General features: G+C 37.7%; 1 protein-coding gene across 5 annotated transcripts in view; it reads right to left on the minus strand.

Moving 5' to 3' along the window:
- The window catches only part of LOC126972981 (neuropeptide FF receptor 2-like), a 55,757-nt gene that overhangs the window by 4,484 nt on the left and 23,705 nt on the right, over positions 1-27,568 (minus strand). For all 5 annotated transcript variants that reach the window (XM_050820096.1, XM_050820095.1, XM_050820092.1 and 2 more), the window contains 6 exons: positions 19,953-20,095; positions 18,924-19,150; positions 16,448-16,550; positions 15,040-15,137; positions 9,176-9,344; positions 5,771-5,886 (listed from right to left, as the gene is read on the minus strand). In XM_050820096.1, coding sequence (XP_050676053.1) covers positions 5,771-5,886; positions 9,176-9,344; positions 15,040-15,137; positions 16,448-16,550; positions 18,924-19,150; positions 19,953-20,034 — 795 coding nt within the window. In that variant the 5' untranslated portion in view covers positions 20,035-20,095. The remainder of the gene's footprint in view (positions 1-5,770; positions 5,887-9,175; positions 9,345-15,039; positions 15,138-16,447; positions 16,551-18,923; positions 19,151-19,952; positions 20,096-27,568) is intronic.

Below are 27,568 nucleotides of genomic sequence, written 5' to 3' on the forward strand. Positions count from 1 at the left end.
CCAGCAACATAAAGTTTCTATGGAAATTGCAATTCACGCGCCCCGATATAAGGCGATAAGAATGACTTATCGGGTATATTGGGACAGCTTCAGATTATTGACAGCTAATTACTGACAGTAGAAGTTTGTAATTTATATCTATCTGTGTGATCTATTTGCCAGCTCGATGGAATGTTTGGTCAAAGAATGTAAGAAAAGATTTGAGAGTTTGATGCCTGTAAGCTCTATAAAATAAGATAACTAGTTTATAATTTTCATTGTTTGTTTTTTCTTTTGTATAATATCTTTGTAACGCTTTAGATTTAATCTGTAATGTTACATTGTATCTTTGATAAATAAATAAATAAATCTGTAGATAGTATATTGGGAACGGCCGTAAGTATATCGAATCTACAAGAACAAAAGTTTTCAAACATTATTTTTTTTGCTTTAAGAATGCCACTTCTTACTTCACTTTAATTTATTCAATAAATTTAGATCTTAAAATGTTAATAATAATAATAATAACATTACCTAGACTTAGCACACGAGGTTACTGACATGTGGGAAGTTGATTCAACAATAATTGTCCCAATAGTCGTTTCCGTAAACGGTCTTATAGCAAAGAGCCTCGACCATCATCTCAAGAGGCTCTCACTTAATAACTGGATAAAGGGTCAGTTACAGAAAGCAGCTGTTTTGGGAACGGCACGCATCGTGCGAAAGTTCCTCAGTCTGTCAGTCTCGGATTTGTCGTGAACCAACGCCGGCGGGACTTTATTTTTTATATTTATATTTGTAATATTGTTTTGTATAAATATGTTATATATATAAATGTAGAAAATAAGATAAAATTGTAATAAAGAATAATAATAATTAATTCTTTATTTCGACCAACAAAGGACCATAATGTGTTAGTAACAAAATACCTTAAAACCTAGTGTTAGTACAAGATATCTTAAAATCTAAACCTTCCTAATCTAGGACAGGACCGACTTGTCAGCACATGTATCAAACAGCAGTGGTTCAGGTACTGACAATTGAACCTGTGAGAAAATGCCCTCAGAATACCATTGGGGCTAGCCCGGACCGTACTCAATAGGGACGTACACCGCTTACGCATAGTCGCGTAAAAACAATCTACGCGTGCCTCAGCAAACATCCCCGACGCGCTGCAGTATCGTGGCAGCCCCAATAACATTCTAAACGCATTATTATACTGAACACGTTAAGGCGAGGTTTTCCCAACACTTTAGGCAAAAATCACTCGAACGTATTTATCTATAGCGTTAGATACAGTACGTTCGACGCGGGCATGGCTGAGACACTAGCCGAGCGATGCGGGTCAACGACCCCACCCCGGAAGGACCGCGTAATATTTTATAAAAACGGTTGCGCAAGACTACGAAATGCTGTGATATTTTTATGCATTTTGAAGTGAAACTTCTTTAGGCGCATGAGGGTATTTTTTTTACAAATGAAACGGAAAAGAACGTCACGGATATTTGAGACATGAGCGAGCATGCAACCAAGGCGTCGCGTTCGGTTTATTACAAAAAAAAATATATAAAATAATTCACAAAGCGTATTGATAAAACCCACAATGAAAACTTATAAATACTAATAAACTATCGAATAAAATAAGTTTTGTGTTTATAGCTATCATAGTTTTATGATAATATAAACTATTCAAATAAAAAAGAATATTTTTCAAAGAATAAATCTATCGAGTTCGTTTTTCGTTAGTTTCGTAATCGTGTTTTCGAAACAGCCATAATTTAGATAAAGAAATGAAGATAAACATGTCAAAAAATTTGAACCGTAGTATTTGTAGAAGTATTTTAAGTAGATTTTGAAAAATGTTACTTTTTAGGACTATAGCGCCTTAATGAGAAACCTCTTATAATAATAATAAATGCATTTATTATTTACGTTCTCACACACTATGTTAAACTTGATGCCACAGATTTCATTATAATAGGACTCCAAGAGGTCATGATTTTATAACGTAATTTGACAGTTGTTATCTACATACTCTGGTAGGCAGGTAAGTATTAAATTCTATGTCACAATATCACACGCACACAAGTAAATATGCTGCAATACATTTAGATTTGCGGTACTGGCGTAGCGCCAATGTGCTCTTTTCCACCCAAAATACAAAACACAACGAAACAAACACATCTTTGTTTGTGCAGCAGCCAACTTGCCTTGGATAAAAAAAAATTGTTTTATTTGAGTAAAAAGATGAGGTTTATATCTGAAGCTTTATTTGAAACGATTTTAAGAGTCGGAAAGGTTTTCCTGTTCGCTGTCGTCTTTTCATGATTGTTTGCGTGATGTTATTCATAAAGATTTATATTTTTCATTTCAAAGGAAATTGTTTATGTGCTTATTACGATATGATAAAGTGATGGGATTTTAACATAGGTTTAACATCAAAGTGTTTAGTTCATGTGCATTAGTACTTGTATATTTATATTATATGTACATATTATTATAGCTATTCTTAACATGAAATATTTTTTATAATTAAATCATAACAAAGTAATGATAGTACATTGCCTATTTTTTTAAAGAATACTTGCTGTGTGTTCTACAAAACAATACCGATTACAAAAAAGTACTTATGTTTGTCCGTTTGTTTGTTTGGCTGTTAGTATGTCCAAGCTAGACGCAAAAACTATGAAAAGATTTGATTAAAATTTTGTATAAATATGAACAATAGGTCGGGCCAACATTTTGGCTATATTTAGCACGCTTTTTGCAGACTTAATATTTCTGCTCTTTTATAGCGTCGACGCGAATGACGCCCCGGGCAAGAACTTTTTAATTTTGGAAAAGGTGGACAAGCGAACCTTAGAGTCAACTGGTGTTAAATGATCACCGCCGTCCACATTCACTTGCAATACCAGAGGAATAACAGGAGCGTTGCCGGCCTTTAAGGAAAGTGTGCATGCTTTTTTTAAAGGCACCCATGTCATATCGTCCCGGAAACACCGCGCCGTAACATAGCTCATTCCACAGCTTTATAGTACGTGGAAGAAAGCTCCTTGAAAACCGCACTGTGGAGGACCGCCACACACCCAGATGGTAGAGTTGATTCAATAATCCGAATCAGTGCATTAATACTTTTTGCAAAATAATAACTTATGACAAAGCAAGAAAGTAAACATAAATGAAAAAAATACATTATGATGAGGGCATAGACATAGTCGCGGGCACGGATTGTTTTATTCCAGTAGTCCTTGCATAGCGTTTGGAAAACATGTTTCACATGTAAAAAACCTAATAATTTTTGTAATATGTGCAACCAATGTCATAAAAAAGTACATGTAGAACGAGAAGCTGCATCAGTTAAGGAGGCAACATTTGATGGATTTTTTATAGGAATGGCAGAGGCGCATCACCATAACATGCCGGGAAATAAGATCCGTCAAGACTTTATTGTGCATGATAAACGGGTAATGGTAAAGGTGGACACAGGCGCAGGCTGCAACATTATAGGCAGTCAGGTATGTTAATACTTATCCATTTCGGATGAACAAATCAGGCTCTGCAATAAAAAAGTATTTCAATTACACGGGAAAAGTGTAAAAGTACAGGTTGAATGTGAGGTATTAATGAAACATCCTAATAAAAATAAATATTTGGTAAAAACGAAGATGGCCGCCGCTTAAATTTATGATTTTAACAATATGGATATTGAATCCGTGCTTCTCGAGGGTGCAGAGAACAAATTTGGTATCACTTTTAAATCCAGTGTCTATATGTGCCAATAAAGTGTCACGAAAATGTGGGACAATTCCAACAAGAGCGAGAGGGAGATTGAGACCGATTGAGATAGAGCGAGGAAGGGCGAACGTAGTATGAAGCACATGGCACCGCTAGTAAGTAGAACAACTTCCCTACTAGAGTTATATCGTACAGGTTCAGCGCGCGGTCGCGAAAACGTAGAACATTTTCCCCATTAGCTTTGTATCGTGCAGGTTTAGCGCGTGGCCGCGAGTAAGTAGAACACGTAATAATTTCTAATATTGACAAAAAAAAATTGGTTAAGAGAAAAGATTAGGATAATTGATATAAATGATATTTAAAAATAAGTTTTCTAAAGAAGATACACTTCTGACATGTGTACTTTGTACGTACGCCATTTTTTTATTATAAGTTAGTCTTGCACAGTGCGTGCCCCTTGGCACGTCCGGTTTCTCAGTAAATAATATTACCAATGATAGACATTGGTAATATACAATTGCATCGGCAATCATACGCAGTATTTTTGATTGGAATTGTTGTAGCATTTCGATGTTAGAACTAACTGCTGTTCCCCATAATTGTAGGCTTTAAGTCTAGATAGGCTTAATTTCGTACTTGTAGAGCAACAATTTGTTTTCCAGTGAAAATTGAGACTGTCTCGTATTTTTTCATTTTACATACTTGTTGTCCCATCACGAGGCATTTGGTAAAAATAGGTTTTTCCATTTCTCATACTCGGAAAGTAATATAGTTTTGATCTGATTGTTGGGTGGAAAATGCTGCTTCCTGTCCTCTATAGAGAGGACTCATACAAAGAACTCATACAAATTACTTCCCACCTAAGGGCCGGAATGAACTTTAAAAATAGAACTGCTGTCAGCTGTGAAGAGTTTTATGTAAAAAAAACAAGTAATTAAAAAAAACGATGCGGTCATGTGACTTTCTAAACAGCCAGTGTGAATTTCTTTGAGCGGAATAAGCCGCAACAATTACGCGGTGAGTTCCATATTTAAAATTTAAAAACTCGACATAAATTGTCCTAATTTGTTTAGATAAACAACTAGTTTTATTTTCCTCATATTCGAAATGGAAAGTAAAGTGTTTAACACGGGTAAAAGAATAAAGTCCTACTCGGACTATAGCCGCCGTCGCTGCGCTTGGGCGTCGGTTAACAATTTACTATTCCATCTTAGTCAAGTTTTTTAAATTTTATAAGGCCTTATAATTCAATTCACTATTAGCAACATATTTCAATGTATTACTTGACAAATTATGAATATCATGCGGTAGAGTTTGTAAAAACGTATAATCAAATGACTTATTTTATGAAGCCTAGTTTTTGGTACTTCGTATGACTCTCTGAATTCTATCATTGATGCAGGATGTTATAAGATTCAAAATAAGCTTATGGCCTCATTTCATCTTGACCAATATCCAATAAAGTTTGTTATAATATACCTACTGATATACAAAGTAGGTATAATTTGTCCATCCATCAATACTAATATTATCAAGAGGAAAGATTTTAATCAATAAGTTTTACTTACCAGTGGGAGGCTCCTTTGCACAGGATGCCGGCAGATTATGGGTACCACAACGGCGCCTGTTTCTGCCGTGAAGCAGTAATGCTTAAACATTATTGTGTTTCGGTCTGAAGGGCGCCGTAGATAGTGAAACTACTGAGCAAATGAGACTTAATATCTTATGTCTCAAGGTGACGAGCGCAATTGTAGTGCCACTCAGAATTTTTACGTTTTTCAAGAATCCTGAGTGGCACTGCATAGTAATGGGCAATGCGTATATATTACCATCAGCTGAATATGCTGCTCGTCTTGTCCCTTATTTTTATAAAAAAAAAAGTTTTATTTCACTTTACTTGACTTTCACCAATAGAATGGTATGTTATAACTGAGTAACATGATTTTCATTCAATCTGAATAATGTCGGACGAATATTGGTCAATATACTTTTTTAATCGGTTTAAACTGCATACATACAAGCTGAACCACTACATGATATTGGTTTTTGTACACACCGTAAAGTTCGTCTGCCGACACACACCACGGCCACACAGCAGTTTGTGAACTGATCGTTGGAAGTTCCGCGTCATCAGACAGTACACAATCGGATTTATCGCTGAATTTGCATGACCTGGGGACACAACAACAATTAGGTACGGTTACGGTTATCTTGAAACTTTCTTCAAAGTATCACAGCAATGAAGAATTAATGAACTACCGCGGTGTTTAGGGTCAGTTAGAACGCCAGTGTCTACTTATTTTTTTTTGTACATTTCTTGACCCCTGGTGGTGTGGATATCGACAGGCGCTTGCCTCACCATCCTTCCATCACGAAAGCCTTTTTCTCATTTGCTACCTCGTATATAAAAAAGCCGTAAATTATTTCAAATTATTAACTTGAATTCAGTAAAGTCAGTAAATTATTTCAAATTATTAACATGACCAAGGACAAACGAGGCAGTAACACCACGGCACCCCGCTCCACACTCAACATGGAATTTTGCAATATCAGGGGAATTCACTCCAATTTAAACGCCGTTCACCACCACCTTGAGACGGCGCAGCCGGCCTTGTGCTTCTTTACGGAGACGCAGATATCTCGACCTAGCGATACATCATATTTAACGTACCCCGGGTACAAAATTGAGCACAATTTTTTGCCTCATGCCGGGGTATGTGTGTAAGTTAGGGAGGATATCTGCTGTCGCCGTCTCGGCAATTTTGAGGGTAGGGACCTGTCCACTCTCTGGCTCCGCGTAGATTTTGAGGACCGCGTCCGCATCTATGCATGTGTCTACAGGTCCCATAGTGGTAACCCAGAAACCGATCATCTCATGGGCTGCGTTCAAGCGGCAATTGACGACGTGCTTGCACAGATCCCCTCCGCTGAAATCGTAGTCTTGGGTGATTTCAACGGGCACAATGCCGAATGGCTTGGATCACGTACCGCAGACTACGCAGGGCGATCTGTGCATAATTTTGCATTGGCGTATGGTCTATCGAAATTGGTTGAGTCGCCAACGCGGCTCCCGGATGTGGATAGCCACATACCGTCCAATTGGATCTTCTGTTGACTACACATCCCGATGGTTACCAGGTCTTTGTCAACGCCCCTCTCGGAACGTCCGACCATTGCCTGGTCAGGAGTGTAGTGCCTATCCGACGCCAACGTTGCAGACCACCAGCGACCCACCGCGTTTGGCACTACAAGTCAGCAGATTGGGATAGGATGCGTCCCTTTTTTGCATCCTACCCTTGGGGCAGGGTTTGTTTCCTTTCGGATGATCCTAGTGCCTGCGCCGCTGCAGTAGCCGATGTGATACTACAGGACATGGATGTACCGATCACAGCCCTGGTTCGATGCGTTAGTAAAAGCAGCATCTGACTGCAAAAAACAGGCGTATCGTATTATAACCAATTTTCTATTGAACACCCACTCATAAAATTTTTCCTTACGCTAGATAACAGATACGTACGGTCGGCAATCTTTGCATATTCCAAATCTCAACTACGACAAGTTAGATCCACAGTGCCTACCTTGCTAGAAAACCTGATAACAAACTATGTTATGACAAAACATGTTTCTTTTCATCTTTATATATAAACGTAAAAGTCCTGACTGACTGACTCACTCACTTAAATCAACGCCCAACCCAAACCGTTGAACCTAGAAATCTGATTTTTTCATTACGGGTACTTTACATAACGTAAGTATCCACTGAGAAGGGATTTTCGAAATTTCTATCCTTAAGGGGAAAAAAGGGGGTTGAAAGTTTGTATGGGAATGGAGTAAAATTTTAAGAAAGAAACTTGAAGCTTTGCGTATTTTAATAAGGAGTCCATCCTTATTAAAATACAAGAAATTTACTTTCAGTGTTTTGAAAGAATTCACCCCGAAAGGGGTGCAAAGTTTGTATGAACCGATTTAGATGAAATTCGGTATAGAGATAGTTTGAGACCCGGGGAAGGACATAGGATATTTATATTTTATCCCGGAAATCCCGAAAATGGGGGGGTGGAGGTTTGTATGGCGCTACGATATTTAAACGAGTTCCACGCGGACGAAGTCGCGGGCAGAAGCTAGTAAAGTATTAAACCAAATAATTACTATTTTAAAAGAAAGCTTATTTCTCAAAGGTCTGCTGTGTTATAGTAATGCCATTATTAAAACGTTATCCTATTGTATTTGGCCCTGTACGATATTGTAATGTAGATTCATTACACTTAAGACAGAAACAAATTACTCAGCGAATAACAAATATCTAACGGTATTTAAATTGGAAGGGACAAAAGATTGATTAACGAGATCACAAGATATTCACGCTAGACAAGACCAATAGTGGTAATCTTTTGTATGCAAAAACAATTTCCCTTTGCTTACCCTCTTCAAATACAAGTAGGCGTTTGTAAACCCTTGTCAAAATAACAGCTCTTAAACGGAGAGGAGTGTTTACAATAATGGTTGGTAAATTTTATTTTTCTTTTGTATCTGCAACAGTGTGAAAATGAAGTGAGTGTCATTTATGAAGTAACAAAATTTATCAATATCAAATTGATATGTGTGTACAAATACACATAGCTCTACTATTTTGATGAAATTTGCCTTGTGATTTGGTAGCAGCTATAAGCCACTTAATACTGAGTATTGCTTTGATTTCTGTTTGGATGTACAATGTAGAACTTCTCGAACTGTCAGAGATTAAAATTTCTGAGAATCGCTCGGTCAGTCGTTATAGCGTAGATATCTTCTTTTGTCGACATCTTCGCCTAGTGGTGGGCGACGCTCACTGCAATGCTCTAGCTGTTTCGTGTTTCGAATTCCGGTAATTGCAAACGTTATTATGATGAAAATGAATAAGTATTTATAAGTTATGGATGGTTATTAATATATGAATCAATGTACCGTACAGGTGTCGTACAAAACGATGCAATGTAAACACAATAATTATTCATACGCACATTACTATCACCAACAGTGTTTGTCGAGCTGTTGGAACTTATTGTTATATTACGGGATGTGATGATAATAACCAAGTGGAAGAGTGGCGTTATTGTACATCCTGACTAGCGAGAAACTTCCCTCCCCGGACCTTTAAGGCTGGCAACTCTTAATTGAATCCTGTGGTACTGGAAGAGAGTATGGTCACCTATAGTAAGTACGGCAGTTGTCACCTAGCATCAAGATCCTATATTCCCGTCTATACTCGTTTACTATTTACTAAAAAAAACATAATATCGTGGTTTATGTCATATATGTATATTACAGTGATAACTTGGTGAAATTGATGTTGGTATACCCAAAATACTGACCCATTGCATGTATGTACAGGCATGTACCTACATGTCTTGATTATTATAAATTATTTTAAAATTGTTTACTAGAACAGTATGTAAAATCCACAGATCTACACTTCACTCACCAATAAGAAGAGCATACGGTAGGTATATACTCAAGTCCTTGGCATTGACAACGTTGATGTCTAACAAGAGCTGCATTATGTTGTACGGAAGCCAGCACAGCGCGAACAGTACTGCTAGAAGCAGGAGGATCCACGCGACACGCTTTCTCTCTTTCATAAGCCGTAGACCCTGAAGCAGTAGCAGATGTTAAAAACAGGTTTTTAAGTCCTAATACAGCACCTTTCATCTCAGATCTTGTATTCTTTTTACTCTTGATATTTATCTTTAAGTATTCCTGATCTAATCATAAAACGTACGTATATCTATACGGCTATATTTAATATTTACATTCTGAACTACCACGCCCATTCATACAAGTCTATGAAAGGTCTTAGCGTTAAGTTCATTATGAAAAACTTCACGTTTGATTTAAAGCTGTTTAAAGTCGTATGCAGCTTATAAGGTCAATTAACTTGAGCTAGAATGTTGAATACAGTCAACATACTTATATTAAGCAGGTTGTTTAATATTATAAATTTCAATTATGTATTATTTAATAAGACTAGAATAAAGAATTCCACCTTCGCACGACACGCCACAAGTAAGGATATCATCCCCACCATCTGGATGTGTAGTGATCCTCCACAGTGCGGTTTTCAAGGAGCTTTCTTCGACGTACTACAAAGCTGTGGAATGAGATTCCTTGTGCGGTGTTTCTGAGACGATACGACATGGGTACCTTCTAAAAAACCGCGTACACCTTCCTTAAAGGCCGGCAACGCTCTTGTGATTCCTCTGGTGTTGCAAGAGAATGTGGGCGGCGGTGATCACTTAACACCAGGTGAGCCGTACGCTCGTTTGTCCTCCTATTCCATAAAAAAAAAAAAATGAAAATTACAATAATATTTGGGTTTTAGGCCAGAATTTTGCATTTCGGCGTACTGGCTACTTTGTATTAAGATAAAATGTCCTTATTGCGAGATTTCAGTGCGAAACTATTTTCAAATGACATCAACGTACAACATTGAATTCTTCGATTTACATATTTTTTATCTAGATTAAAATTGATACTTTCAAAATTAGACTATTATGAACCCCGAAGGATATCATCTAATATGGCAGATAATGACAAATTCAGTGTGATAATAGAAACAGGATTTGCTTCAAATTACCAAAAGAGATAGTGACATAAATTGACTTCGTGATACCCACAATATAGACCTATTAGCAGGAATTCGATAAAAATAAATGGGTTATTTAACTGACCTATGGAGAGAAGCACATGCGAGTTGTGATGTGTGATGAAAAGTACGACAATCGCAATAACTGATTCCAGGTCAAACACCACAAGAATACCCTAAACCGAAACTAACCCATACAAGACTGATGAAAGCTGTTTGGAAATCACTTTATGTAGTTCATTACAGCTCACTGAACTTGGAACAATAACAGAGAAACTTGCAGTGAGATAGCCTCACTCGTCACCCGATTGCTTTATGATATCGCAGGTATATTTAGAAACCCTTTAGCGTCCTCCTTACTCGCCTTCTGCGCCCCAACCGACTACCATTTTTCTACATCATGTTAAAAAATTATCTTTTCAAGAAGCATAAAAATTTCCTTCACAGAGTTTTTTGAGTTTATGTCCACATTATTCTAAAGCAACGGTATAAAATATGAATAGGTAAGTAAGATATCATGGGTAAATACTTCGATAATGTAGATATATTTTAGCTCACGCTCAAAATAAATGTTTGAATTTTTCAGAACAAAACCTTCCCTAATACGAGTATAATTAGTTTTAGTTAAAACATTGACATCAATAATTATTAAAGTTTTCAGAAATGTTAGCCAAACAATTATCGCAATTTCTCTTTATATTACGTAGCTGAATTGCTATTGAGGACTTCTGACTAAATACTTACTTGCTACGTAATTGCTGAAGATTTTCAAGACATCCCATCTTTTTCTACGGCTTAAAATGATAACCACAACGTAGAACGTGAGCAAAATAAATTCTTGCGCATCTTAAATTTTTGCGTTGGTGGACGTCGAAGCCTCTACAAGAATCTTTTAAAGTAATATAATATTCTTTCATTAAGCCAGCGACGCAATTTAATTGACTCGGTCACTTGGAGAAAAATATTTGTGAGAGAATTTATATCTTCAGAACTCTTTAATATAATAGATATTCTTATACCAACCCGGGCTACACGCTCTATAAATTTATTTCGTATTTCAAACATCAGGACAAATACTTGGTATACACGCGCCAGTGCACAGAATGTTTGCTCTTGAAAACTCAAGTTTTAATGATGTAGATATGTGTTCGTGATCCTATAAAACTTACAAATTCAAAATAAAACATATAGTAACATGTTGGAAGTCACGATTAATTGATTTTGTCCTTATTTTCATTATTTATGAGGCTTACCGCCAATTTCAGAAAGCATCTTTATAGTCAATGTTTCATTAAATATAATACCGTCACTTTCTTTTTCATTTTGACAGTAAAAGAAAACATGTGATATGACGAAACATTAACTTTAAATATACCATTCCTATTATCCTGTGCAAAGTTTGATTTTGCGCATGCATTTGCGTTCGCAAAGTACCACTTTCCCACACGTTGACACCAACCTGCGGGAATGTAGCTGAGCGTGCGGGAATGTGGTGAGCGTGCGGGATTGTTTGAAAATTTATAGTGATCGAACTTTGCGCAATTTAATAGGAAAAATAGTATACGATACTCGTGCGCACGAAGGCCATGCTGCACTCGCTTTGCTCGTGCATGAACGACCTACTTTGCGCACTTGTATCGTAATGTACTATTCTGCATCTGGCGGTAAGTCGTGTATTTGTAAATATATAGTATTATATAGTCGTATCTCGCACAAGTGTTTCTCACTTAATTGAAGGTCACATCACTATTATGTTTGTACCATTTTTGTTACTGAAATAAATATTTTTCATTTTCATTTCAATTGTTCTAGCTAAGTTGCTAAACAAATTATAGATTTATCTGTTAATTTATGTACTTTAAGGTTCTTAAATGTTGGTTATGTACCTACTGTTGGTTTGCTATTATGCGTTAATTAAATATAGTTTAAATATTAAGTGTACACAGTGAAACTGTTTAAGGGGACATCCTTATGTCCTTATTTTTTTTTGAAGGATGTATCTGTAATTATTTCCTAAAAAATAAATAAATGTCCTGTCTCGTTAGCTCGAAGGACTGTTTACTCGTTAGATTGATATTATATAAATATTATAAATCACATGTCTGCCATATTTATGCCACATGATATTACATTTCTAAATTATTAGTTATAATAATATCAATTTAGCAAAAGATTTGTAACAGTATTATTTATTATTATATGTTTTTATTTAAACAAATTAACAAATTTTTCAATTGAAAATATTCGAGAAATTCCTATTTGACGATTCGAACGACGAACACGTACTTTAAAAAAAGATTATAGTGTTCATACTTGCACGCCCTATGTCTTTGGCGCATTTTGTATAAAGTAGATGTTAAGCCATGGTACTGGTTCTCAAATATTTGCTACTGACATACTTGTTTGTTAAGGAAAATGTCTATACAAATTGTGATATCATTCCCGAGATCTGTTTTTGTGGCGTTCCTCCACAGTAGGGTTCTCAAGGAACTTTCTTCCACGTCCAACCACGCCGTGGAATGAGCTTTCTTGTGCGGTGTTTTCAGGACGATACGACATGAATTCTGAAGAGCTGCAACGCTAACGTGGTTCCTCTAGTGTGGCAAGAGAGTCTGGGCGGTGGTGATCACTTAACATCAGGTGACCCTTGCGCTCGTCTGTCCTCCTTTCCATAAAATAATGATCAAGATGGTCATGCCCTCATACGCATGCTCTTGTTGCAGCTCCTAAACCTTGTAGCTAATCTGCTTTATCTCACACACAAAAACACATATTTTTTTTATTAATTGTAATTTTGTTTCATTTGTTACTGTCATTTGTCGAGCAATGAACCCCCGAAGATTTGACTATTTTCTGGGTCAAGGGTCCACCCCTTTTTGTATTACTGCAACACCGTATTCAAATTTAATTTCAAACATTAATTATATAATAAACATCATAATCATCAGCTGGAAGACGTCCACTGCTGGACAAAGGCCTCCCCAAAATATCTCCACGATGATCGGTCCTGCGCTGCCCTTATCCAACGTATTCCGGCGACCTTTACTTGATCGTCGGTCCATCTGGTGGGAGGTCTACCAACATTGCATCATCCAGCACATGGTCGCCATTCGAGTACTTTACGGCCCCAACGGCCATCTGACCCTCGAACCTATCCACGTATTTGCCACTTCAGTTTCGCAATAATTTGGGCTACGTCGGTGACTTTGGTTCTCCTACAGATCACCTCATTTCTGATTCGATCTCGCAGGGAAACTCCGAGCATTGCCCTCGGAGCGACCGAGCGCTTTCTCGTAAGGCCAATAGTTAGTTGATGAATATGATCAATAATAAACATTGTGATGTTAGTAATTTAAGTTATTTGCATTGAGTGTAAAGAAATTAAAATAAAGTTTATAATTTAGAAAAATAGATGAGTAATAAAGGACTTTTATATGTATATAGTAATACGTGGGTAACACTGAAAATGTTTAGAACTGGCCAGTTAGAAACATTGCTATAGAAAACTTTTTTTGGATTTCAATTTTTGAACTGTTTGGTAACTCATGTAGTATATTGCATTCATTTGTCATTTGTTTTTTGTGAATTGGCGGCAAATCTAAAACTCTTGTTACACGTGAAAATGAACCTAACGTCAGAAAATTTTCGGTTAATGATTTGTTATGACTTTCGTTGTGGGCTTACTCAACAACAAAGCTATGATTGTCTGCGATTAGCATTTCTAGTGAAGGCCCAACTGGTGCTACTATTTACAATTGGTTTAACGAGTTTAACCGTAGACGTAGCAATCTCAATGATGATCTGCGTAAGGGATGTCCTTTAACAGCGACTACTGAAGATAACATCAGTGCTGTGCGACGCATGATAGAAAAATTTAAGAGAGTGACCTATCAGCAGATACGGGCAAGCCTAGCAGTATGAGTCAAGTTCAAAAAATATTCCATGAACATGCGTCAGTAAGCTTTGCACCAGATGGATTTTCCATACTTTAACCGACGACCAAAAATACCTTCGCATGGACTGGTGTCGCCAAATGTTAGATAAGTTCAACGGCGGTGACTCAAATGCTGTATTTGACATCGTCACAGGTGATGAAAGCTGGAAATATTGCTACGAACCCGAAATCAAAAGACAATCAGCTCAGTGGGTGTTTCCTTTCGAGGATCGGCCAACTAAGACAGAAAGGAAGAAGTCAAGGAAAAAAGATGATTGCCACATTCTTTGGTCAGAAAAGTCATTTCGCGACAGTTGTGCTAGAAGATGGATGGATAGTTACTGCAGACTATACAGTTTGTCAACCTCAAGCAGGATTCTCCTTCACTACGACCATGCTTCAACGCACTCAACAAAACGGACTTTTGAATATTTGACTATGGCAGGTGTCGAGATAATAAGTTATCCGCCATACAGTCCTGACCTGGCGCCCTGCGACTTTTATTTATTCCCTAGAACTAAGGACAAAATTTGAGGTAGTCGCTTTACGAGCCCTGAAGATGCGGTGAAGGCGTACGAAAATTCCATAGAAGAGGAAGAATGGGCCCACTGCTTTTCTCAGTGGTTCCATCGAATACGACGATGTGTAGAGAGGAACGGAGATTACTTCGAAAACAATAAAAGTATTGACACCTTTTTACATTGAGCCGTTTTTCATTTTCTAAACATTTTCAGTGTTAGCTAGGTAAATTAAATAAATATCACCTCACCTGCTGCATACTAGCGTTCCCTTCATCGATATCGAATGGAGGTCGCACGGAGCACAGAGTACGGCCCATGCATGCGTACGATAGAATCGTTATTGAACCTAGAACAAATTTTATTGTTATAAGACATGTTCGTTTTAGATGGTTTACTGTAGAATTTGAAGTACGGATCGACAAACGTAATATAATTACGACATATTCATTATTTCACTAAAGAAAATAATTCTGCGAGATTTCAAAGCACAGATGAACTGCATTAAAGATAATATTACTTATATCATAATCAATTTATGACAAAGTAAAAACTGTACATTGAATACCAAAACTACATTTTTTTTTGTAATTTTTTTCTATTTCTCCGTTTAAATGTTTGTCTGTATGTATATCTGCGCAAAACGCAAAAACTACTAAGAAATTAATCAAACTTTAGATGAATATTAAGAAAAGATCGGGACAACATATATGCTACATATTACTATGCTAGATGCAGGCACCGTATCGACTCGAATGACGCCGCAGGCAGCAGCCAGTCTAATATATTTAGAACAGTCCTTGGGTTAATAAAACTACAAAACTACATCAATTATTATCACTTAGTTATCTCTTTTATCTTATTAAATGGTATTTTTGTAGTAATTAATATCTCCTCTTGGCGACCACTAATGAAACGTTCGAAATCAAATTTATTTTTGCATTTATGGGAAAAATATGAGAGGTACTTTTTTGAGAGTCGATAAATGTCCTTTTAGCTTTATTTAAAAGATACGATATATTATAATCAAGATCTTAATTTAGCAAAGAATCCTATGTATTAAGAATAGTTTTAACTTTTAAAATGGTTATGATACGTCAATATATGGCGCAGCCCTTAAATCAATACTTACACTCAAAGAAACTGGCTTAATCAGAATATGTCCCGATACAAGGGTGTAAAGTACAAAATGTTCCTTTTATTGAATAATTTTTTCATAAATATGCCCTATATTACTATGTAAAGAAACATGTCATAGAGTACACATAAGCAGGAGGATCTTTGTCAGTCATGGTTTAGTGGGGGATGTCAAGGCGTCATAAAATTTACTTTTATAAAAAAAAAATTAAGCCTTCCGCCAAAGACACAAGGTCCTTCTTGAAGCAAAGCTGAAAGTCAAACTTCCGGACCTTATAAGAGCTTCAGACTGGCAAACGTGTAGCCCAAATCCGAGCCCCTTGGACAACAAAGTATAGTCAGTTTTAGCACACATAGCCTGCTCTAAACGACATGCTGAAATCGTGTTGTAATTTGATCATTGCAATTAAACGAATTTAATTTAACTTCTAAAACTACCGCTTCTATAGAACTACGTCAGTAAAAGCACATGAATTTAATTCAAACTTTTAAAACCAGATTAGTGACGCATTCCCGACTTACCTGGAACGGCGTAAACTAGTGTAAAGCCAAATATGCCAAACTGTTTCCTTGCTACAGGACTCGGCCATTCTTCTGTACAGAAATGAACGTCTTTTGTTTCTACCTAAAAAACAAGTCATATTTTTTATGAACATAGCTCAAATAGCAAATATTAATAAAACAGCGTTGTACTTCTGTAGTACTTCTTTGAAAGGTGGGGTTGGCGGTGTAATTAAAGACAAGTTATTACCAGTGGGAGGCTCCTTACATGTAGATAGGTACTATAGCGGCTCCGCGTTAAAGTGATCATGATTGAAGCATTATAGTGATTCGGGTCGAAGTGCACCGTCAGAAAAAGTTAAAGTTATACAGAATGGCCAAAGAGGGGACACATCATTAATCTACTACTTGAAATACAATTTCCCAGGTAGTCCCCAACGGACAGTGCAGAGATAGCAGTAAACTGCAGGAGGCCTTTGCGTAAAGACCTGACGGTTGCCGCAGTAGTCTGCTCCTCGCACCGACTGGACTGTGCAATTAAATTATTTGAACCCTTATGTCCCCAGATCTGGATGGAATTTTCAAACCCCTCACGGTGGAGTCACATCCCCACTATTCTGGACAATTGTCGGTTGATGTGATGCTGCAATTCCTCACTGTTCAAGTCATAACATGAATAGGCTACGTGGACGATGTCGTCATAGTGGTGACAGAGAAAGTTGACAGTACTTTGTGCCAGTTTTTGCAAAAAATCTCTGTCAATAGTAATCAGATGATGCAACTTTGAAAGTTGAATGTTTCTAAAACATGCATAATCCTCTTTATGCACGGAAGAAAAATCAACTATAAGGTCACTACGGTATATGGTAAATCACCAGAATGGAAAACAGAAGTTAAGTGCTAGATACTTGATAGCATAACGCTTGATAGCAACCAAATTTTCACAAGCACGTTAAAAGGTGTCATCTAAGGCCACCCGAGAACTCAGAAAACGGATAGCGATGAGCTGAATGGAAGTGGGGGCTTTTCCCCAGAATCCTTCGTGAAATTAATTTAGTGGTGGCTAGGCTTATTATCACATACGTTTATGTGGTGTAGGCAAATGCGACATTTAAAATTTATGAGCGGAAATTCAGGCTTATTATTAGCAGCAAGGAATATCACTGCGATACTACGAAAAACCTAGATAGTCATACCATTAAGTGTTATACGGGTGACTACAGGGCTGCAGCCGGTACCGTTGTGGAGTCTTTTGCCCAGGAATAAAATACCATGAAGCCTTAGTTAAAGTAGCAACTACAGGCAAGTATAAGCACTAGACAGGTGTCCACGAATGCATCTCGACAGGAATTACCAGTCAAGGAACATTGATATAATGTCAAATAGCAACGCAGCCCTCAAGGCATTGACGTCCTATACATTCACTTCACGGTTAGTGTGGGAATGTAGAAGAAAACTTGATATCATCTGCCAGAGCTACAAAGTTACCTAGACCTGGATACCGGGGCACAAGGGCCGAATAGGCAACGAGATAGCAATCTCCAACGAAGCAGTCAAACAATGCATAAAAAATTTGGACAGGATACAACTGAGAGCCCTCACGCAGTTCTCCTCCGGCTATTGTTAGCTAAATGGGCACCTAGCCATAATGGGTCTCAGTGAATCAAACCTCTGAAGATTCTGCTGTGAAGCCACTGAGGAACCCAAACACATCCTACTAGAGTGCGAGGCTATTACCAGAATCAGGTTGGGGTATCTTAAAGTACCTTTAATCACAGCAGAGGTCATGCCCTACCAGTAATAGATCTATATATTATAAAAGGATATTATTTAAACTTCGGCACAGTAAGGGTGTTGACGTACTCTAGCTGTTAGCCTAAATTTCAATACTTCATTTTTTAGGTATAGATATGAGGACAGGCGCGAAGTGCAAGCAGGAGCACAAAAGATCCTAGGATTTAAGGGTATTTTAATCCGCAAACCTTAACAATAAAAAGAACGTCGCTGTCCTGAAAGACTAGAGTCGTAATAAGAATTGTTGGCCATCTCATTAACCAGTGGGAGGCCCCTTTGCACAGGATGCCGTCTAGGTTATGGGTACCACAACGGAACCTATTTCAGCCGTGAAGCAGTACTGTGTAAACATTACTGTGTTTAGGACTGAAGGTCACCGTAGCTAGTGAAATTACTGGGCAAATGAGCCTTGACATCTTATGTCTCAAGGTGGCGAGCGCATTTGTAGTGCCGCTTAGAATTTTTGGGTTTTTCAAGAATCCAGAGCGGCACTGCATTGTAAAGGGCAAGACGTGTCAATTACCATCAGCTGAACGTCCTGCTCGTCTCGTCCCTTATTATCATAAAAAAACAACACTCCTTTTGGTGTCGTGATAAAAATAACGACGACTTTGATTAAGTATCACTAAATAGTTAGGTTTGAGTTCTTGTCAATAGCTTTCTTTTCTAACCTGGAACCTTAGACTTTCAAGTTGGCACTTACAGATAAATTAAGACTAGTCTTTGATATGATAGGAACAGTTTCTCGCCGGACAGACGCGATCATCAGCAGGGGGATGAAGACAGAGAGTGCGATGAGCCACAGCACCGCCAGTAGCAGGAGAGCCTGCTTCCTGCTCGGAGGTCGCAGGCGCGGCTCCGGGGATATCGAGAGCCACCTGTCCACTGACATCGCAGTAAGAGTGAACACACTTGCTGCTACTGCCACACCTAAAACAGTTTAGTTCCTAAAATAACTTGTACTCGTTGGATACAGGTTGCGCTGATAACAGTGCCATAAGGCAGAACGTTTAAAACATACGTAGAAAATTTTACATTACTTACAAATAAGATTACTTAATACCATTTTTGCCTAATCATGTTAAATATAAATTTACTAATAACTCTCAAGAACTATTTTTCTATTGTAATGTCATGTCGATACACTCTAAAATAAGATTCGCTATTTTAGTTGTAGAATTTGATACATATTGTAATCTTAAGAAATATGAAAGAAAACAAAATATTAGGGAAAACTCGCCTACCTTAATAAGTTTTGTCTACCTAAATATAACAATGTATATGGTAAAATAACCTGTAACTATGTATTACCTAGTATATTAAATACACTACCTGATGATCTTATACATATATATATATATATATATATATATATATATATATATATATATATATATATATCTACAAAAGAAAAAAAAAATACGTTTATTATTATATCATCAACCTGATTGAAAACTCCTAAAAAAACCATACACAAAAAACAATTATATCATCCAGGTAGACAAAGATTTTCATAAAAAATGTTCATAAAATGAAAACTACTGGACCAAATAATAGTTATAATACAAGATCCAACTAAGATTAACCATCCATCTGATGAGAGATCTTTAAACTTATTTTTTTGTGCTCTAGGGATGAACACAGAACAAGGAAGGTCAAATTTAGTTGTTTTAATTTATTAATTTATTAACAATAGTGTAATGTTGATAAATGTTTTGAAATAATTAAGTACCTTGTATATAATTTACAATTTTACAGACTGATTCACCGTAGAACCAGACGAGTGTGAAGGCTTTGCTCAACTGTATTGGCATGCAAATACCGGTAACCAGTAGATCTGCTGCTGAGAGATTCACCAGGAAGATGTTAGTGACACTATAACAATAAGAAAATAAATTTACATTTCCTATAGTTTAACATAAAAATTTAAAATATCCATGAAAAATGTGATTGAGATAGAGAGAATATCAAAATGAAAATATTTTGCAATAGTTTTCATAGAATCATCACTGTAAATAATGACTTGTCTTAGAGTTGATGCTCTGAGGGTGCGTACAAATTACACGCGAAAGCTGAGCGTATTCACCTAAACCAGGCCTGTCTCATTCCCGTATAGGTATCGAAATCGTATGTATGTGCAGTGGCCCCTGCAGAGTAGGCCAGTCAGTAGGGACTCACGAGTAACACGTGGGCTTCGTTAGTCACCTGGTTCACAAATCCGACCCATCTTTTATAAACGGAGATACTTAAATAAATATAATAAAAATGTAGGTTCATAGTAAGACTTCTGCGCTTGTACTATTAATGTTCTCTGCAAAAACTATAACCAACTGCAAGCGAGTGAACGATAGAAGAAGCAGAGATGGTGTGTCTTCTACTGCATTTTTCACTGAGAGTGTTTCGAAGAGCTGTTTCATCTGATTCCTGCCACCAAATTCCACCTACACACGACATGCCACAAGTTAGAAAATCATCCGAACATCTGGATGTGTCGGTCCTCCACAGTGCGGTCTTCAAGGAGCTTTGTTCCACGCACTACAAAGCCATGGAATGAACTTCCTTAATCGGTCTTCTTCCGTCTTCCCGGATGTTTCTGGGATGATGGGGCATGAATGTGGGCGGATGTGATCACTGAACATCAGGTGACCCATACGCTCGTTTGTCCTCCTTTTCCATAGAAAAATATAATAAAAATGTAGGTTAATAGCGATGTGCGATCTGAATTACACCTTGTTGCATAGCATCAAGAGTCCTTGATTTTTAAATTGATTTTGGTGAGTAAGACTTCTGTACTTGAAATATTAATATTCTTTGCCAAAATTACATCCATCCCAACTGCAAGTGAGCGAACGACAGAAGCCCCTTTGATGGTGGTCTCAAAAACCGACAGCAAGCGGTTCATCCTGCGGTATGTTCGAGTTTTTACGATGTTTGCTGCAGGTAATTTATACGCACTCTTACTCTTCATAAATAAAGTATTATTCTCATAAAACAAGTTATTATGTTCGCACGGTTTGTTCATTAGTCGCATCCTCTCCAAACACAGCAGTATTGCGAGATTTATTTATTTATTTGTTTTTCAACACTTACGTCTATCCATGCAGGATTATTTTTAATACGCTAGCGTAACATTCCTCTAAAAAATAATGTAACATTCAAAATGCACATAAGTTAAAAAATTACCCATGTACCTTATAAAACTATTACAACTATAATATTTAAAAGTCAAATTATCCAATATTGTACATATTTTTTTTTATCGAATAGGAGGACAAACGAGCGTACGGGTCACCTGTTGTTAAGTGATCACCGCCGCCTACAATCTCTTGCAACACCAGAGGAATCACAGGAGCGTTGCCGGCCTTTAAGGAAGGTGTACGCGCTTTTTTTGAAGGTACCCATGTCGTATCGTCCCGGAAACACCGCACAAGGAAGCTCATTCCACAGCTTTGTAGTACGTGGAAGAAAGCTCCTTGAAAACCGCACTGTGGAGGACCGCCACACATCCAGATGGTGAGGATGATATCCTAACTTGTGGCGTGTCGTGCGAAGGTGGAATTCGGCGGCAGGAATAAGGTTAAACAGCTCTTCGGAACACTCCCCGTGATAAATGCGGTAGAAGACACACAATGAAGCGACGTCTCTACGCAACGCCAAGTGATCCAGCCGTTCACAGAGCACTGTGTCCCTGACAATTCGAGCTGCTCTGCGTTGCACGCGGTCAAATGGATCGAGCTGATACTGGGGAGCGCCAGACCAGAGATGACAGCAATACTCCATGTGTGACCAGACCTGCGCTTTGTAGAGCGCTAGTATGTGGGCCGGCTTGAAGTATTGCCGTGCTCTATTAATGACGCCCAGTTTCTTTGAAGCCAATTTGGCTTTGCCTTCCAGATGACCACGAAATTGGCAATCGCTCGAGATTTCGAGACCCAGTATTCCGATACTAGGTGAGGCTTTGAGGGAAGTGTTGTCGAAGAGCGGTGATACGACAAATGGGGTTTTTTTAGTGGTAAACGCGCAAACTTGAGTCTTCTGGGGGTTAAATTGGACAAGGTTCAATTTTCCCCATTCCGCGACCTTCTCGAGAGAGGACTCGATAGAAGACACAAGTTTCTCCCGGCACTGGTCGACGATTTCCCGAGAGAGACCTGCATGGCCAGTGTATACGGCATCACCAGTGCTGTCGTCTGCATAGCAATGAATGTTGGAGGTGTCCAACATATCATTGATATGCAGAAGAAACAGCGTGGGAGACAGTGCACAGCCTTGGGGCACTCCAGCATTCACGGGCTTCGGGTTCGAGCAATATCCGTCGACAACGACCTGTATGCTGCGCCCAGTGAGGAAGCTGGAGGTCCACTTGCACAAGCTCTCGGGAAGCCCAAATGATGGAAATTTGGAGAGGTGCCATACACGATCAAAGGCCTTCGCTATATCCAGGCTAACTGCCAGGCCTTCCCCCTTGCTTTCAATAGCCGCTGCCCATCTATGTGTTAGGTATACCAGAAGTTCACCTGCCGACCGACCATGGCGAAACCCGTATTGTCGATCGTTGATCAACTGGTGACCCTCTAGATATACTAAGAGCTGACGGCTAATTATGCTCTCCATGATTTTGGAGAGTAGGGAGGTAATAGCAATAGGCCTGTAGTTTGCCGGATCCGAACTGTCTCCTTTTTTTTGGATCGGATGGACAAGGGCTGACTTTCATGAGTCAGGGACTACGCCTTTAGAATAAGAGTGCCGGAATAAACGCGTTAGCACCGGTGTCAACTCAGGGGCACACGTTCTAAGCACGATTGGAGAAATGCCATCCGGCCCGCTCGACTTCCTGACGTCCAACGAAAACAGAGCTCGCCTAACAGTTTTCTGTCTGAACTGTACTTCAGGCATAGAGCTCTGACACCGTGGGATGGTCGGCGGTGTTTTTCCGTTGTCGTCGAGAGTCGAGTTGGAGGCGAAAAGAGTGCACAAGAGATCGGCTTTCTCTTTTGCCGTATGGGCCAGGGTGTCATTTCTCATGTGCAACGGCGGCATGGACGGCCGGCTGAAGTTACCAAGAGCAGCTTTCGACAACGACCAGAACTTGCGTGTTCTGGTCGGGTAACTGGAAAGCTGCTCGCCGATATCTTAAATATAATGTTCAGGCTCTGAAATATCGCACCAAGGAGATTTTACTTTGAATCAAAGTAGCCATTACACTAAAATACAATTTTATACTTAAGTCCCTATTACTTTGCACCACATTCGAAGTTCTGTAATAGACTGAGCTTAGCTTAAGCTCCTATGGTTATTGTCCAACAGGATATGTGAAGTAGTTTAACATACTAGTAGATGTTTCATACCTAATTGAAACGTTGTTAATAAGCTTACTTTTTCGCAATTTTCCAATTACTTTCTTATGTTTACTTCTCAAAATCTAAAATTTGTTTGAACTTTAATTTTTTATGGATTTTTTTAGAGATAAAATATGTTATTGTACGCTATTATCTTACATTTGCTACATTGTGATTTTTATGTACATTGTTGGAGATTTAATCCAATGTTTCCAGAAAAAAAGAATGCAATATGAAATTATTTTATGACTTGTTCTCTCAAAGGATTGAATGATGTAGGTCCAATTGTAAAAGCGTAATTCTTTATAACTGAGCTGATTAAGTTTTTGTTTGAGTTTTTCAAGTTCACCTGACGATAAGTCATTTAAATTTATTCAGAATCTAATCATTCAACTTGTATTTTGTGAATCTTTCGCTGTGTTGCCATGGACTAGACAATAGGTATTGGACAATATGTTATATTTTTAAAGTGATAACCCTCACTTCTATGATTAATACACAAATAAAATTTGAGAAAAACAAAATTTTCGGAACGATGCGGGTCGCGAACGGTTAGCTCAGTTGTTTAGAGCACCGGCATAGAACTTAAGATGAGAGAAGTCAATTTCCGAATAGGCAAATGGATCAACTATAAAGCAGATCCTGGAGATGAAACCACAACCTAAGAGTTGAACAAAGCATACAAGATTTTAAGACGATACTCGCATGGCTAGCTCAGTTGGTTAGAGCACCGGCACGGAACGCCGGAGGTTGTGGGTTCTAGTCCCGCATCGTTCATAAAATTTTGTTTTTCAAATTTTATTTGAATAGGTATTAGACGAAACAAATTAGAAAGACTTGTTGAAAAAAACCTTTTCTTTCAACAATATTTTACAATTGCATGTGCAAATTTATACTCCTGCATTAACATATACTTAATCTTGAAAGAAAAGAAAGAAAAAATGTTTATTGACGTCATTATACATTCTGATAATAGTTCTTAAAGTTAGACTATTCTTATTTTGATCTCATTACGCCAATGGGCCATCAACTCAGCATAGTCGTGGTTTCGAAAGAATCCACAACGCTGGTCTTCCGTAGAAACCCAGAGGGCGCTACTAACGCACAGTCCTATCACACGAAGGTGTACAAACTATAAATTCTCTATGAGCACAGAGCACAGAGCACAAAAAATAGTAAAACTAGGATCTAAACATCAACAAAATCTTCGAAAGAATCTCCAACTATAATTATAATTACAAAACTTAGTTTAGTCTAAGCTGTTAAGAAAGAAATAATGCAAAATTAATGCATGAAATAAAATATTTAACAATAATACTCAAGAAAAAGTCTCGAAATATTTGTTTGCCCATCCATCACCAGTGGCTCCTTTGCACAGGATGCCGGATAGATAATGGGTACCACAACGGCGCCTATTTCTACCGTGAAGCAGTAATGTGTAAACATTACTGTATTTCGGTTTGAAGGGCGACGCAGCTGGTGAAATTACTGGAAAAATGAGACTTAACATGTTGTGTCTCAAGGTGACGAGCGCAATTGTAGTGCCACTGCGTTGTGATGGGTACACTTGTGGAATACGTACGAGGATTACACTGAAAGTTCCTAGAACTGGCCATTGGCAAAAAATCAAAATAAGCTCAAAATTTTCTAAACGGAACTCTTTGCCGATATTATTGAGTATTTAAGATTACATTTTAAATTGATAATATTGTATGTCATGTCATCTGTCTGTGTTCTGTGCATGTCAGCATGATTTTAACTTGACAAAATTTTCGTGCAGTTTTATTATGACTATCGTTGTCTAAATAAATCGTTGTCCTTTTACGATAAAGTTCGATCTCGCCCCACTGCTTACAACTGATTAACGGCCGTTCCCAATATACTATCTACAGATAGAGATAAATTACTACGTTCTACTGTCAGTAATTAGCTGTCAATAATCTTAAGCTGTCCCAATATACCCGATAAGTCATACTTGTCACCTTATATTGGAACGCGTGAAATGAAATTTCCATACAAACTTCTATCGCTGGTAAGCTAAACGTCGTCCCATTGACAGACAGCGTGTACGGATAAGGTGAGTTACCGTCGGTAAGTTTATTGGGACAGAAAAGTGAACGATAGTTACGATTTTTATCTCTAGTAAGCGTTAGACTGAATATTGGAAACGGCCGTTAATGAGTTCAAACGTTGTCACACTAATCTGACCAAAGATCTGCATGAGGGACGGCCTCATACGCTGACGATGAAAGATAATGTCAGTAGATTCTTAGGCATCGGTTTGAGTTAGATGCACAAAATCTTCCATTGTCTTGCCGTAGTTCCTCACCATGATTACGGTACGTTGCACATCACCTATTGAACGATCGACTATTTGGCGACGTCACTCGCAGTATAGCTCCGAAATTCACACCTTGCGATTTTTATTTATTCCCGATAATAAAGGAAAAACTCCGAAGAAAATGTTTGTTGGACGGCGAAGCAGCTGTGGCTGCGATTCAACTCAAGCGGAAGATCTGCATGCATAATATGTGTGCCAGCATATGCCGAGCTTGAGCTTATTTGCGGCTAACGTTCCTAGTCTTTTTAATAAGTATGGTATGTTTTATTTTTTAATTTTAATTTAATTTAAGAATTGGTTTATTTTTTGTGATTTTTTTAGCTGCAAGTACAATATTTTATTATTATTATTCAAAGGCCGTCGAAGAGACCCTTAGGAAAAGTGGGCAAAGTTCTTTTCTCAGTGGTTCCATCGGATGCTCCGATACTACGATAATTGAGGTCAATGGATACTATTCTGAAAGATATAATAAGTGGGTAGTTTTACAGTTTTTTTGTTTTCTATGAACTCTTAGTTTGAAATTCTTATTCTACAATTAATATTTATAAAAGGATATATACCCAGTTGCACAACACAGTTCATTAAAATTTCATTAGTTAATTAGTGATAATGAAATTTTTATTTTAATGACATTGCATAGTCCATTCATCCATCCATGAGCGTTGTCTAAAATAATAATATAAATGTAACTTTTACTCAAAAATCTAATGTAAAAACAGAGTTACAATTACACGCCATTTAATTCTTTGAAAAGAGTTTTATTTATTTAAATAATTTGTTCAATTTAAGAAGCCGGTGGAGTTCTATTTGAGTGGTGGTGCCTAGCTCTTTGTGGATTATGAAGTACCTCCTAACTATATAATTGATACTTAAATACTATATATAATAATGAAACAATAATTAACTTAAGAAAATATTGCTTTGACAAGGGCAGCTCGCACAGTTGTTTATTATTTAAGTCACGTAACGTAAGAGCTGTCACCCTAGTCGGGTTTACATTGGTAGTCATTTAGAGTTTATTCCTCATCCAATTCTATAAAAATACTACTATGACCTGAAGAATTGTAGATATTTCGCCGTTTCTAAGCTCCAAAACATCTCTTTATTGTATTACGAGTCGCAATATGACTCTTATTATAAGCCCCTTCTGCATTTGTGCGTACTTGTAAAAAAGGTGTAAGTAAAAATTTTTTTATTGTTATATCAACTATCCCACAATAATTGATAAGTACTATAGTTGCTCATTTTAAAATCTGCATACAAGTGGGAATTATTATCAATTGTTCAATCATGGACAGATCCAGAACAGCGAGCAATGATATCTCTTACCACTTGAACATTTATTGAAAAAAATTCTTTCCGATACAGTTCTGATAGTGCACCTCCTCTACTAATTATTTTCACATGAGTGCAGTCTAAAGTTCCTGCAACACGTGGGACACCTACAATTTCATAAAAACCTTGTGCAATTCTTCGTAGCTCTTCCCAGTCTTGCATCTTAATATAAATAAGCTTTTTTTGCCAGGTCCCGCGTTATTTTGGTATATTTGTGAATGTTCACCAAATCACCTAGCACTTGTTGGAACGATCCTGTGGCGAAGAACCATAAACAAATCTAGGGCTGTGTAAGCCCGTCAATGGCTTTTTTTCTTTGATGAAATTTGGAAT

The sequence above is a fragment of the Leptidea sinapis genome, chromosome 28 (assembly GCF_905404315.1).
Source record: "Leptidea sinapis chromosome 28, ilLepSina1.1, whole genome shotgun sequence".
NCBI lineage: Eukaryota > Metazoa > Arthropoda > Insecta > Lepidoptera > Pieridae > Leptidea > Leptidea sinapis.